Source organism: Diabrotica virgifera, chromosome 7 (assembly GCF_917563875.1).
Source record: "Diabrotica virgifera virgifera chromosome 7, PGI_DIABVI_V3a".
Lineage (NCBI taxonomy): Eukaryota > Metazoa > Arthropoda > Insecta > Coleoptera > Chrysomelidae > Diabrotica > Diabrotica virgifera.
Genome location: NC_065449.1, coordinates 117,324,411 through 117,337,596, shown reverse-complemented (window position 1 = coordinate 117,337,596; position 13,186 = coordinate 117,324,411). Strand labels below are relative to the sequence as shown.

General features: G+C 31.5%; 1 protein-coding gene across 3 annotated transcripts in view; it reads left to right on the top strand.

Annotated features, from left to right (window-relative positions):
• The window catches only part of LOC114326777 (valacyclovir hydrolase), a 129,036-nt gene extending 118,157 nt beyond the window's left edge, over window positions 1–10,879 (top strand). For all 3 annotated transcript variants that reach the window (XM_028275209.2, XM_028275208.2, XM_050655961.1), the window contains one exon: window positions 10,660–10,879. In XM_028275209.2, the coding sequence (XP_028131010.1) occupies window positions 10,660–10,750 (91 nt within the window). In that variant the 3' untranslated portion in view covers window positions 10,751–10,879. The remainder of the gene's footprint in view (window positions 1–10,659) is intronic.
• Window positions 10,880–13,186: the final 2,307 nt, after the last annotated feature.

Here is a 13,186-nt window from a genome sequence, read left to right as displayed (position 1 = left end):
CAACTACAAGAAAACTTAAATAAAGTCCAGAAATGGACTAAGAAGTGGAAGATAATGAATCTAAATCAAGCCACATAGTATTCACTAAATGACATAGCGATTATCCTCAAATGTTACTTAACAATGCTCCTTCAACGGTAGATACTGTAAAGTACTTGTGCTTACACATGGACAAGAGACTCACTTGGAAAACTCATAAATGGAAAAAAAGAAAACATCTTGATACCACATATAGAAAATAATATTCGTTGAGTCGTTGAGAAATAAACTACAAGCGTACAATGCCATACTCAAGCCAATTTGGACGTACGGACTACAGTTGTGGGGCACTGCTTCAAAATCCAACCTAGCAATCATGGACCGAGTTCAAAACAAGGTGATATAGCCAGGGAGGTAGTGTCAAATTTGACCGGAGCATTTTAGCATGGCTGGTTTCTTTTTATTTAGGTAGGTGTTCCAAAGCTTATTAACAAATGATGTGTCAGCTGGCCCAAAACCGGGGATTTTATTTAGGCAAGAAAAGGTAAAATGTGAAACTTGATGGACAAACGCTACAACTTAAATGTCAAATATTTATATACGTTACTCAGAACAGTTAATAGCCTTGCTTACTTGGCACCTACCTTTCACTCAGGAGATAGGGGTTCAAATCCTGGCGCGGAAAATTCTTTTTGTTTTTTAAATTGACATTTTATTTTGAAAAATAATTATTTTTATAATACCACGTTTTTATTATTTATACGAGACAATATAAAAAAATCTGTATGTCTTTTATAGAATCGCAAACTATGCATTTTTGGTCATAATATTATGATTGCTAAGTGAAAAGGGAGATATTATTTGTTATTTTTTTGGACAAACTGTTTTTTCTTAATTTTATATGTTGTAGAACCGAAAGATACAACCTAATTTGACACTAACTCCCAGGCTCACAAAAAATGAAAAAAAAAAGATACCTATTAACTAAATCATAAATGTTACTGCTTAGTGCTTATTACGTGAGTTTAAGCGCTACTCTGCCCTTTGAAAGACCAACTAACATGTTTTGACACATTAAAATACCAGCTGACATAAATTAAAATAATTATTGAATTGTAAATTATTAAATTGTAAATTGTACAATTTTAGCTTTGCCAAAATGATACGGGATTTCCGGTTTTTTTCTGTCACGTTCACTTGGCCAGCTAACATTTTTTGCCATGTACCTACATAATGCAGCTGACGATTTTTTCTTCATCATCATCATCAGTAGCTCGACAACCCTTTTTGGCTCCTGGCTTGTTCTAAGATTTTCCGCCATTCTGTTCTGTTCCTTGCTTTGTTCCTTCAATTGGTAATCTCAAGTGTTTTCAGACCTTCTTCCACTTGTTCCATGTGGACGCTTTTTCTTACAATCTAAAATTAATAAATTAATGATTTATACTTTTTAGTCTTTGCCAAACTAGTCCAACAATATTTTTTAGTATTAACTAGCTGACCAGGTAAACTTCGTACCGCCTTAGAACTAAATAATGTTTAAAAGTTAAATACCTAAAAATTACCAGAAAGCCAAAAAATACTAAAAATATTGCGTCTACTTTTTTCTAATAAACAATACATATTGTTTTTGTGGTGTCTGCGTAAATAATGATTACTTAGGTTGGTCGTATTAACTCCTTCCTGGGTTCATGTAAGTACAAAAACTTTGCTTGAGGTCATCATATGATTAAATGCATAGTTTACGATTCTATAAGGGACATACAGACAAAAATTCATTTTTATATATTATAGAGAACAGGGAAATAATTAGATTGCTATTAAAAAATGGGGGTTGGTGATAGAAAAGTGAAAAATTAGGGTTGTATGTATCTTTTGGTTTTACATCACATAAAATTATGCAAAAAACAGTTTGTCTAAAAAGATAAAAAATGTCGGGAGGGGGTGGGGAGGCCAACCCCCTTTTTCACTTGGATTGGTCGTACTAACTCAGGAAGCTTCAACACTTGTACACTTCATGTACAACAATTTTGCTTATTAAGGTCAATCATAATATTTATGATCAAATGTATATATGCTATTTCATAAGTTCTATGCATAATTGTATAAAAGACATACAGATTTTTTATATTGTCTCGTATAAATAATAAAAACGTGGTATTATAAAAATAAATATTTTTCAAAATAAAATGTCAACAAAAAGAATTTTCCGCGCCAGGATTTGAACCCCGATCTCCTGAGTGAAACGTAGGAGCCAAGTAAGCAAGGCTATTAAATGTTCTGAGTAACGTATATAAATATTTGACATTTAAGCTGTAGCGTTTGTCTATCAAGTTTCACATTTTACCTTTTCTTGACTAAAATCCCCGGTTTTGGGCCAACTGACACATCATTTGTTAATAAGCTTTGGAACACCTACCTAAATAAAAAGAAACCAGCCATGCTAAAATGCTCCGGTCAAATTTGACACTACCTCCCTGGCTATTACAAGTAATGCGCCATGGTTTGTAAGCAACAAAGACATCCTACAAAACCTTGAAGTGACAAATGTGAGTGAAGTGACAGTGTCACACAGTGATAAATATTTACAACGACTAGAGAACCACCCGAATAGCGTTAAAGGACATCGCACACATCTTATGGAAAATATAATGTCACTCAAATTCAATAAAATTTATACGAATAGATTCGTTTTAAATTAACGGTCAAATCTTATCATTGCGCCAACTCTTAATTATGATTAATTACGGCGCAAATTGCAATTAAAGTTTATCGAAATCACATCCCGCTGGGCCTAAGCGGATTAGTGAAACTAATCCGCTGATTTATGGAGTACCGACAATTTGGGTATTATAAAATATTTTTTCTCTCTCTAACTTATGTACGTATCCATTTGATTTCAGATTTATTTATATCAATTTCTGCTCTTATTATTGAAAATATGGAGTTGGCGCAATGATAAGATTCGACCGTTAATTTAAAACGAATCTATTCGTATAAATGTTATTGAATTTGAGTGACATTATATTTTCCATAAGATGTGTGCGATGTCCTTTATTGGACACTAGCATTGATTATAAATATTCCTCTAGATAGCTCACCTCTTGGTAACCGAAAGACGTATCAACAACTAGATGGCGCTACTCGAAAACCGTATCGAGATTTCTCATTCTCTCTCTGACTTGTGAGGAGGTAGGAGTAGTGTCAGGGCCGAACTTACCCTATAGGTGTATTATCTGTGACAAGTTATAGCGGAAAAAAAGGACTCACATTTTAGATAAAATGGCCTCTGTAACGCATAAGTGTGTTTACGCGGGATGTTTTGAAAGAAACGATGGAACAAATAATAATATAAAAAACCAATACAGAAGTAAAAACTTCGAGATGTATTCTGGTATAAAATCGTTTATTTAAAACTATAAAATGTCATCGATTGCAGAACGTTTTCGTTCTAAACAGAACATCTTCAGTGCATCCTGCCGAGTATTTTGAAACTAGCACACTGTAAATAGTGTTAACATCATCATATATGGTTTACATAATGTAATATGTTAAAATGTTATGACTACAAGTCGATGTTAATGGATAAAGTGGAACACATGCTAAAAGGGTGCCATGGTTCCCTGCTCGAAGATGCTAGGTACTTGCCAATTCAATGGGCACGTACCTAGCATCTTCGAGCAGGGAACCATGGCACCCTTTTAGCATGTGTTCCACTTTATCCATTAACATCGACTTGTAGTCATAACATTTTAACATATTACATTATGTAAACCATATATGATGATGTTAACACTATTTACAGTGTGCTAGTTTCAAAATACTCGGCAGGATGCACTGAAGATGTTCTGTTTAGAACGAAAACGTTCTGCAATCGATGACATTTTATAGTTTTAAATAAACGATTTTATACCAGAATACATCTCGAAGTTTTTACTTCTGTATTGGTTTTTTAAACTATGGTATACAGCCAACTATTGGGATTTTCCCATTGATTTTTTTTTTTTTAATAATAATATATCTTTCTTTAAATTTCCCCTAAAAGACGTATTCTTTCACGGTTTTTGGTCTAAATTTTAAAGAACCGCTTGGATTGACATGAAATTTAGCATACGTATAGCTTACATGTCAAATAGAAAAAGTGATATTGTGCCGATGTGTGCTTTTTCCCTGGGGGTGACTTTCACCCCCTCTTTTGGGTGAAAAAATATATGTCCAAAATAAGTCCAAAATGGGTAAACTGACTAATTTTAAGTAACTTTTGTTCTATAGCGCTTTATTATTCTATTAGTTCCATTAGAGAATTATGACAGGTGATAAATAGCAGTCTGATTTTTGCATGAGAGTTTAATCTCTGTTCGGAGAGTTTAAGTCTGTTCTGTCAGACAAAATAAATGTGCCGTTTTCGTGGTCTGACCGTTCCAAATTTTTAAGCTGTTCCACAATTAAAACTGCCCCTGTTCCAGTGTTCCCATATATCAAAGTTTGTCCGACTAGACACCCTTAAGCTATTAACAAATTTTCAGCTGGCTATTAATCAACTTTTTTTTCATACGCGGGATCCAGACCTATAAGTATTTTGTCGAAAAAAACGTTCTTAGCAAAAATATAGCCTAAAAAAAGTAAAAAAAAAATGTTGTACGCGTTAGGTCTCTGCATCTCGTAGAACCAGAGTTATAGCTAATGAAAAATAGATTCATATTCACCAAATTTCAAATAGAATATTTCGAGGAGAAATATCCAAAAAATTAAGCACTTTTTGGGGAAAACCAATTTTAACTTTTTTAAAGTGTTTAAAAAAGCTTTATTTTTGATTTTACAAGAAGTTTCTAACATTAAATTTAAGCAAGTTACGCTCAAAATAAAGTTGGTCCCTTGTGTTTTTGCAAAAAAAATCGAGAGGACCACCCCCTAATTAGCAACTTAAATGAAATTAATCGTCACCGCTCCAAAAATTATTTTACTTATGTTGTGTTTATATGATCTGTAAAGTAAAATTTTTAGAAATTTAAATTTTGAAAAATATGCTTTTTAAAAATATGTTTTTTTTTCAAAATAACTTAAAAATTGTTAGAGATACCAAAAATCTCGAAAAACAAAAATAGTCAGATTTGCTTTTCTGAATATCATGTATTTTTTTGTTTTTCTGTTAGACAAAAATTGTTTAAGATTTGGTGTTTCTAAATTTGCATACATTCGTGATCAGTGACTCGTTCAACCCCTTTTAACTACAACCCTTTCAATAATAAGGACTTTGAACCGATGAAACTTACAGATCATATAAAAAATATATACACAAGTCAAGAAACTTGTGAAGTCGTAACGATTAAGTTCATTTAAGATGCTAATTAGGGGGTGATTTTCTCGATTTTTTTACCAAAACCAAAAGGGACTAACTTTATTTTGAGGGTAACTTGTAATTTTGATGCTAGATTTTTTTTTTATAAAACAAAAATGAAGATTTTTAAACACTTTAAATAAGTTGTAATGCGTTTTCCTCGAAATATGCTTCATTTTTGGTTATTCCACGTTAAAATATTCCATTTGGAATTTGACGAATATGAACCTATTTTTCATTAGCTATAACTCTACTTCTACTAGGTGTAGAGACGTGATATATACACCATTTTTTTTTAAATTTTTTACAGGCTATATTTTTGAGTTATTTGCGAAAAACCGTCTAAAAGCGTGGTTATTTTGTTGAAAAAATGAACGTAGTCACTGCCAAATAACTCGAAAAGTATTGACTTAGTGAAAAAACTCTATAGAACAAAAGTTACTTAAAATTAGCCAGATTATCCATTTCCTGACTTTCTTTGGACGAATATTTTTTCACCCATAAGAGGGGGTGAAAACCACCCCCAGGGCAAAAGCACATATCGGCACAATATCACTTTTTTTCTTTGACTTTTTAGCTATGTGTATGCCAAATTTCATGTCAATCCAAGCGGTTCTTTAAAATTTAGAGGTTTTGCAATATTTTACCGTTAAAGAACGGACTAGTAGAGCGCACAAAAATTTGGCAAAAAAACTGCGGAAATATTGATATTATAGTGATGGATATCAGTGACCTGAAACAGAGGGTAATTTGCCAGCATCATTATGTAGTGGAACATATTTACCAAAGTGGCCAAACAAAGTTATTAAGGAAAAATGCTGTTCCTCTAAAATTTGCACAGTTAGCAACTGATTTAGGTGAGTACTCAACTTTGGAAATATTTTTATGTTTGCCTAATGCGCTTTGTTAATGAGAATAATACTATTAAAATATATTTTATATAAAATCAGTTGATATTGAGTGATTTATATATTTTTTATACAATTAAATCAAAAGAGATTTTTTTAATATGAATGCGTTGTTAGTATCACTCCAGAAATAACGGAGATGCTTGTTTTGCTTTAATTAAAATTATTACACATACATTTCAATGATTACCTATTTTAGGTGATACCCCACCAATATTATGCTCTACATACGTTTATTGCTGTACGAAATGTAAAAAATCTACAAGTGGCGATTGTATGGTTAGGTCAACTCCGTCGCCTAAGAGATCAAGTAGTAGTCTCAGTGATATTTCCAGTTTTGATATTAATTTGCCCACAAAACTTGAAACTGAATTGACGGAGAAGGTAAAAAAATTGGAGTATCAAGTAAATGCTTTAAAGAAGAAGTGCCGTCAGAAGAACAGTCAGCGTTGTAGAAGAACAACAAAAAACAGAAAATCGGCAACCAAATTTGATAGAGGTACTGTTAGAACATAAAAGCATATACGTGCACACTTTTGTTAATATGCAGTTTTCACACAAAACTCGTTCACAATGGAGTCACAATGAAGAGGATTTAGCTCTGGCCATTTATTATAAGTCTCCTAGTTGTTAAAAAATTTTAATTAGATCTCTTAACTTTATCTTACCTTCACTAAAAACAATTCAAACTTGGTTGCGTGTCATAAAATTAAGAACTGGTTTAAACATTTCCTTAATTGACAAGTTGAAGAAAAAAGTAGAGACAATGGATGAGTGGGAAAAAAATTGTGTGTTAATGTTTGATGAAATTTCTTTGAAAAAACAATTGGAGTACAATAAATTAGATGACATTATAGAAGGGTTTCAAGATTTAGGTGCTTTAGGAAGAACAGAACAAACAAACTTGCCAACACAGGTCTGGTTTTCATGATGCGCAGCTTGCTACATAAGGCTACGCGGCTTGCTACAGGTGGTCCAATACATAGCGACAACTTAAAAAACATTGTAGTTGAAGTTTGTTTCAAAATTACAAAATATTGGGTATATACCAAAAGTGTTGTGTGATCAAGCATCTAATAATAGAGCTTTATTTAAGCTGTTAGGCGCATGTAAGGATCAGCCTGCAATATAAATAGGAAATCAGAGGATTTTCACTGTGTTCGATACGCCCCACTTATTAAAAAGTCTAAGAAATAATTTTCTTAACAAAAAGTTGACGTTTTTTGCCGATTCTAAACAAATATCGTGGCAAGATATTGAATACACATACAACATCGATAGAACCAGTGTGAGAACACGATGCATGGTGAAAATGACAAACGTTCATATAAACCCTAATAATTTTCAAAAAATGCGTGTAAAATTAGCAGCACAAATTTTATCCAACTCAATTGCCTCAACAATATCAACAGCAATGTCTGTAGGGCAGTTACACACCAAAACGGCTTCTCTTACTGCCGAATTTTTGAAAATTATAAATAATATTTTTGATGGTCTTAACAGCAAATATTGTAGTGATAGTAATCCAAACAGAAAGCCAATGTCAACTTTAAGCAAGTCAACTGAAAACTTAAAAGCAGGTTTAGAATATTTTAAAAAAATTAAAGTTTTTGAAAATCAAAAAGAGAGAAATAATATTCACTGTCTACACGGCTTTCAGTGGACCATTTTGTCAGTTTTATGTTTGTGGGAGGAACTTCAAAAATAATATAATGTGTCATATCTTTTAACATCTTTTCTGAATCAAAATCCTCTAGAAAATTTTTTCTCTATTGTGCGCAATAGTCTAGTGCGTTCATAAAAAAACATGTGTTTTTACTTAATAACAGGCGGTAGCTGGTTTGCCTTTAGTTTCATGCGTGGAAGAGAATGATGCTAGATCAAAAGTATGTATGTGTTTTATCTCGTCAGGTATTAATGACGCACGGGTAAATAATCGTGGACTCAACTGAATGTTAAACTACACTATTAGCTTTAGTTTATATATACAGTAGATATTAACAAGTATTTTATAACATCAGGAAAACGATATCAGTATGTCTTAAAACCTTGGAATCATACGGAAAATTTTTTATTCAGTTTAGGGAAAAATGTATTATTGATAAAAATTTGCACGTCCTAAAACTCAAAATGAAAGAATCAGATGTCAAATATTATGAGTCGTATACCAAGTTGGTTAAAAAATATTAATTCTTCTCAAGAGTAATATACCTTCATTTTTAAAGTACTTTCATATAAACATGAACGTGGTTTTTAATTGTTCTGGACTTTTAATAATAAAATGTTTCGATATTGTCAATAATGAAAGTACTTCTTGAGAACAAGAAATAATAAATATCTTTTTTTCCTAAAATTTTAATTTTACTATCTTAGTTTGAAAAGAATTAACATTCAAATATACTTATTTACTTTGTTTTGAAATATGATCTAATTAGTGATGTTTTAAACTTTCTAATCCTGTCCGTTTATCAGCTTTTACATATTGTTCCTAGGCAGATGGCCCTCAACTATTTATATGTTGGAAATTCCCTGTCATTTTATCAAGATATAAGTATGTATACCAAATTTCATTCCAATCCAATGGATTCTTTAAAATCCGGAGGTTTTGCAATATTTTACCTGGGGTGAATGGGTTAGATCTGGAAAGAAATTCTGTATATCAACTTCAAATAGTTTATTTCGCATTAGTTCTGAAAATATCATTCTTTTACAAATTGCAAAAAATAATTTACATGTGAATTATCACTGCTAATTTTATTATGTATTTTCTATTTTGTTGTTTTTATGTAGTGTATTAATAATTAAATAATTTTTAAGAAACCTCTTCCCTATTTTTATTAATCAATTTTTAGCGTTTTATCTGAAGTAAAATCGGAATTCCAAAATAGAGATTACAATCGCGTTAAAATTATTTGTTAAAATGCTGAATACTACCCTTATATCGTTGTCTATTTACGCCAGCCAAGCGACTCAAATTTATTTTTCAATCTTGGCAAAAATTTCAATAAATGTCGCCACCTTCCAGCCAGTTAGTACTTAGACTAGAGGGGCAAGGAGGTGTAAGTTGGCGGAGTTTAACACTGAATTCGGTTTTAAATAAAAGTGAGGTATCTATGTAGTTATTAATCAATGACACTAGTCAACAAATTAGACGCCTTAAGCAAAAATTACCATTAGATTTACCATTCTTAACTTAGGAAACGCTGATTGTAATCGTAATTGTAATATTCATGTAGAGTAAATATTTATTGAACTATTTCTCTTCGCGCCAATATTAAAGTCAACAAATGTGTTTATGGTTTCTTTTTGACTGATTGCACAGTAAACGAACAATAAAAAAAATTCCTATAGATATTTTCCGAGTAGCAAATTTTTAATTGCAACCATATAGTCAACATGTGAACAACTCAGTTTGGGCTCAAATGGTACCCTGAGCAGATTACATGTGATATTTTGTGCGTCAATGTTCAATCTCACAATTATAATCAATGTTTCCATGACGGATCAAGTTTAAAGGGTTTTTACCCGAATATTTTTGTATTTTGGTGGTTAGCATGTCAGCATCTTGTCAGTACTGAAAACTAGTTCTTTGATGTAGCCCTTTTTAGGGAATTTTAATAAATACACCTTTTATAAAGGATTTACTTGTTTTTTCAAATTTTTCATTTTTTATGCACTTTGGAAATGCATTTTCCTTATGCACAAAATGCATTTTTCATTTTACCACCATGAATTTTGTTCACAAACTTTCCTGCTACTTTCCCGAATCGAATACAAAAAGTTACATAGCGACTCATCTTGCTGCGGAAAATGGGTAGGTTTAGTGCTTTTTAGTACTTGAATGCCTCGTCTGTATGCGGGATCGACTTAACTATAATAATAATAATAATATCGTACGGCATTTTTGCCGATGAGATCCTTTCGGACAGGTTCCGGCGCCAATTGAATCTTTAACCCTGTTTGAAGTACCTAGTGTGGATGCTCACACTAGCCCAGGGGGACCGACGGCTTAACGTACCCTCCGAAGCACGGTGAACGGCTCATTCATTATCATTTTTAGAAATGAAAATGTCATTGTGGGTGTCTGGATTCGAACCCGTGCGCTCTGGCTTATGAAACCAGTATATTGCGACTGAGCTATGGCCGTTCACATCGACTTAACTAATTACGTTTTTCCATAAGTTTCTATCTTGGGTCATAACAAGATCAATTCCCTTTATTGGCATATATTTCACTTTTTTTTCCCCATTATTTCCCTTTTTTGTTTTAGCGCGTAGACGTTTTTTTTTTTGTCTTGGAGTGTTTCGTTTTAGCGCGTGGTTCTCTGCAAGTGTTGTATTGCATGTATATCTTTATTCAATTACTGCATACATGTTCTTTACTTGTATACACAGCAAAAGATAATTGTGCTAATTTACACTTTGATTTTTGTTTCAGGCTGCATAGGTTCCCAAACGGTAAACACAATATCCACTTGAGATATGCGGAAGAGTTTAACAGTTTGGTTACTAAATTTTTACTGGAATAACAATTTTGAAAAGTAAAAAAGTGTCAATAATGTATGTGTTATTATTTATAAACGTGCAAGGTGAATATTTTTATAAAATATTTTAATATGTTGCAAATATATCGTTAAGAAATAAAATGTGAAACAATTGTTACGGTTTTTTGTGTTTTTGTAGCAACCAGAAATAATAAAAAATACCAAAGAAACTCGTCCAAGAAATAAATTCATTTTTCGATAAATTCAGAAGTGTTCCATTAGTATTGTTTCATTAATAACACTGTAATGAATATTATATACAGGGTGACATAAAATTATTGGTCATATATTTTAACACCATTTTTAGAGATGAAAATAAGTGGATTTGGTCTAACTTACCTAGAGCTGCATTCCCGGGACAAATTTCCCGGGAAATCAGTAAAAAATGAAAATCCCGATTCCCGGGAATTCTTACAAATTTCCCGGGATTTTTTTAAATATTTTATTTTAAATTATGAGGGGAGATATTACTAACTCAAAATGAATAAATGATTCTGATACAATTATTATCTCTGTCTGCTTAATAATCATTTTTAAATTATTCCACTTAAAATATTTATTTTTCAATTATATTTTAAACCTTCCAATTTGGCGTTACTAAATCAGAATGTATCATATCCGTCACAGCATAAACATTCTTTTGTTTATGCGAGGATCTGATTCATTTGGAAGTATCCAGAATTATAACATAAATATTTATTTTGAATTAAACTTGTTTATAAAGAATTATTAGTACATATGTAGTAAATTTTAATACGTTATTATATGGTGCAAATCAGCTGACCGGACGTTTAAAAAATTACTCACTGCACTAAAAACATCAAACCTACATCAACAGAAAGTTTGTTTTCAACTTCAGCAAATTTCTGTACAAAAAAAGAGCCATCCTAAAAGATCAAACACTCAACAATTTATGTTTTTTTAAATTTCATTAATAAACATATTTCAATAATAAAAAGAACGAAAATTCAGATTAATCCCTTTATAATTTTTCTATTTTTAAAATAACCTTTAAAATTTTGAAGTTTTCTAAACATTTTTAATTTGTAATCAAATTTATACGTTTTTATACTAATTGCATTGAAAAATTAACACAAAACCAATTTCTTCTTTTTATTTTTAAATTTCCCGATTCCCGGGAAATCCAAATTACCGACTCCCGATTCCCAGGAAATCAAAAGGGGCTGGGAAAATGGAGCTCTAAACTTACCTATATGTAAAAGTGAACCTGCAAAAAGTTACGGGGTTACAAAATTTTGAATATTGCTCCAAACCGGTTTAAAACTTTTTTGTAAAAATTTATATTATGTGTAAACATGCCATGGCCAATAAAACCATAGTAGCGAACATATTTCTCGATTTTCCTGGATGTTTGGAGGGGTAATTTTCAATTAGGAACAGAAAATGTATTTTTATTTTGAAAAGTGTTCAAAATGACCCCCATGTATAGAGGCTCTACCATAGATATATTATACTCTAGATTGCGCCTTACGATCTTAAAATGGGTGACGGTTGCGACAGAGATAAATGAGCCTATTTGGTCGGTAGTCTCTTTCTAATTCAAGGGGAGTATCGACGACGTCACTATCCTACTCTATCGACGAGTATTTTAGATGATTTGACAGTTCGAGCGGATGGCAACGAGAACTGGTCGTTTGTCTTCGGACGTGGATAATCCTGGTTCGAATCCCATACCAATCTTTACTTTTTTTATTTTTTATTTAATCAATATTGCGTTTATTAGATATTATTATATCTCTAAAATAAATCTAAGCAAAGAAATATATAACAAATAAGAAAAACTGTGTAGGTACCTATAGATTTTTAAAAATATAAAAGCCAATGTTATTTTTTTAATAAGTTAATGGTACAATAGTATAAAGTAATTGTTAAAATTATTCGTACAAATTACCAATAATTAATATCAACATAATGTACCATCATCGATTTATTAATTGAATCGGTCATTTCAAAAACAACACGAGACACGAGTCACATATTCCTAATTTTACAGAAGAGCAAAGAAAACTACCTATATAGTCGAAAGATGGATGAAATGGATGACATCAAAATTCAGAGTTATATTGTAGTTTTGTTCCTAATGTTTTTACTGGACTGGTGTCGTTTTTGCACACAACGTTTATCTTAAAGAAGTCTGTTCCTCTCAAAAAGTTAGTTTCTGAAAATTGTGGACTTTGCTGTTTTTGAAATGACCGATTCAATTATAAGTAATTAGATATTATTTTTATTTATGAAACTATTATTACAATTTTTTAAAAAGGTAGAAGCAATACAAACCTTATTCACGTCATTCGAATAAGGCCGAATTTATATTAATAACGAATGACTTATTTTACAAATAATTATGTATTCCAATATTAACTTACTATACATACATTTATTATCTGCTAGATTTACTTA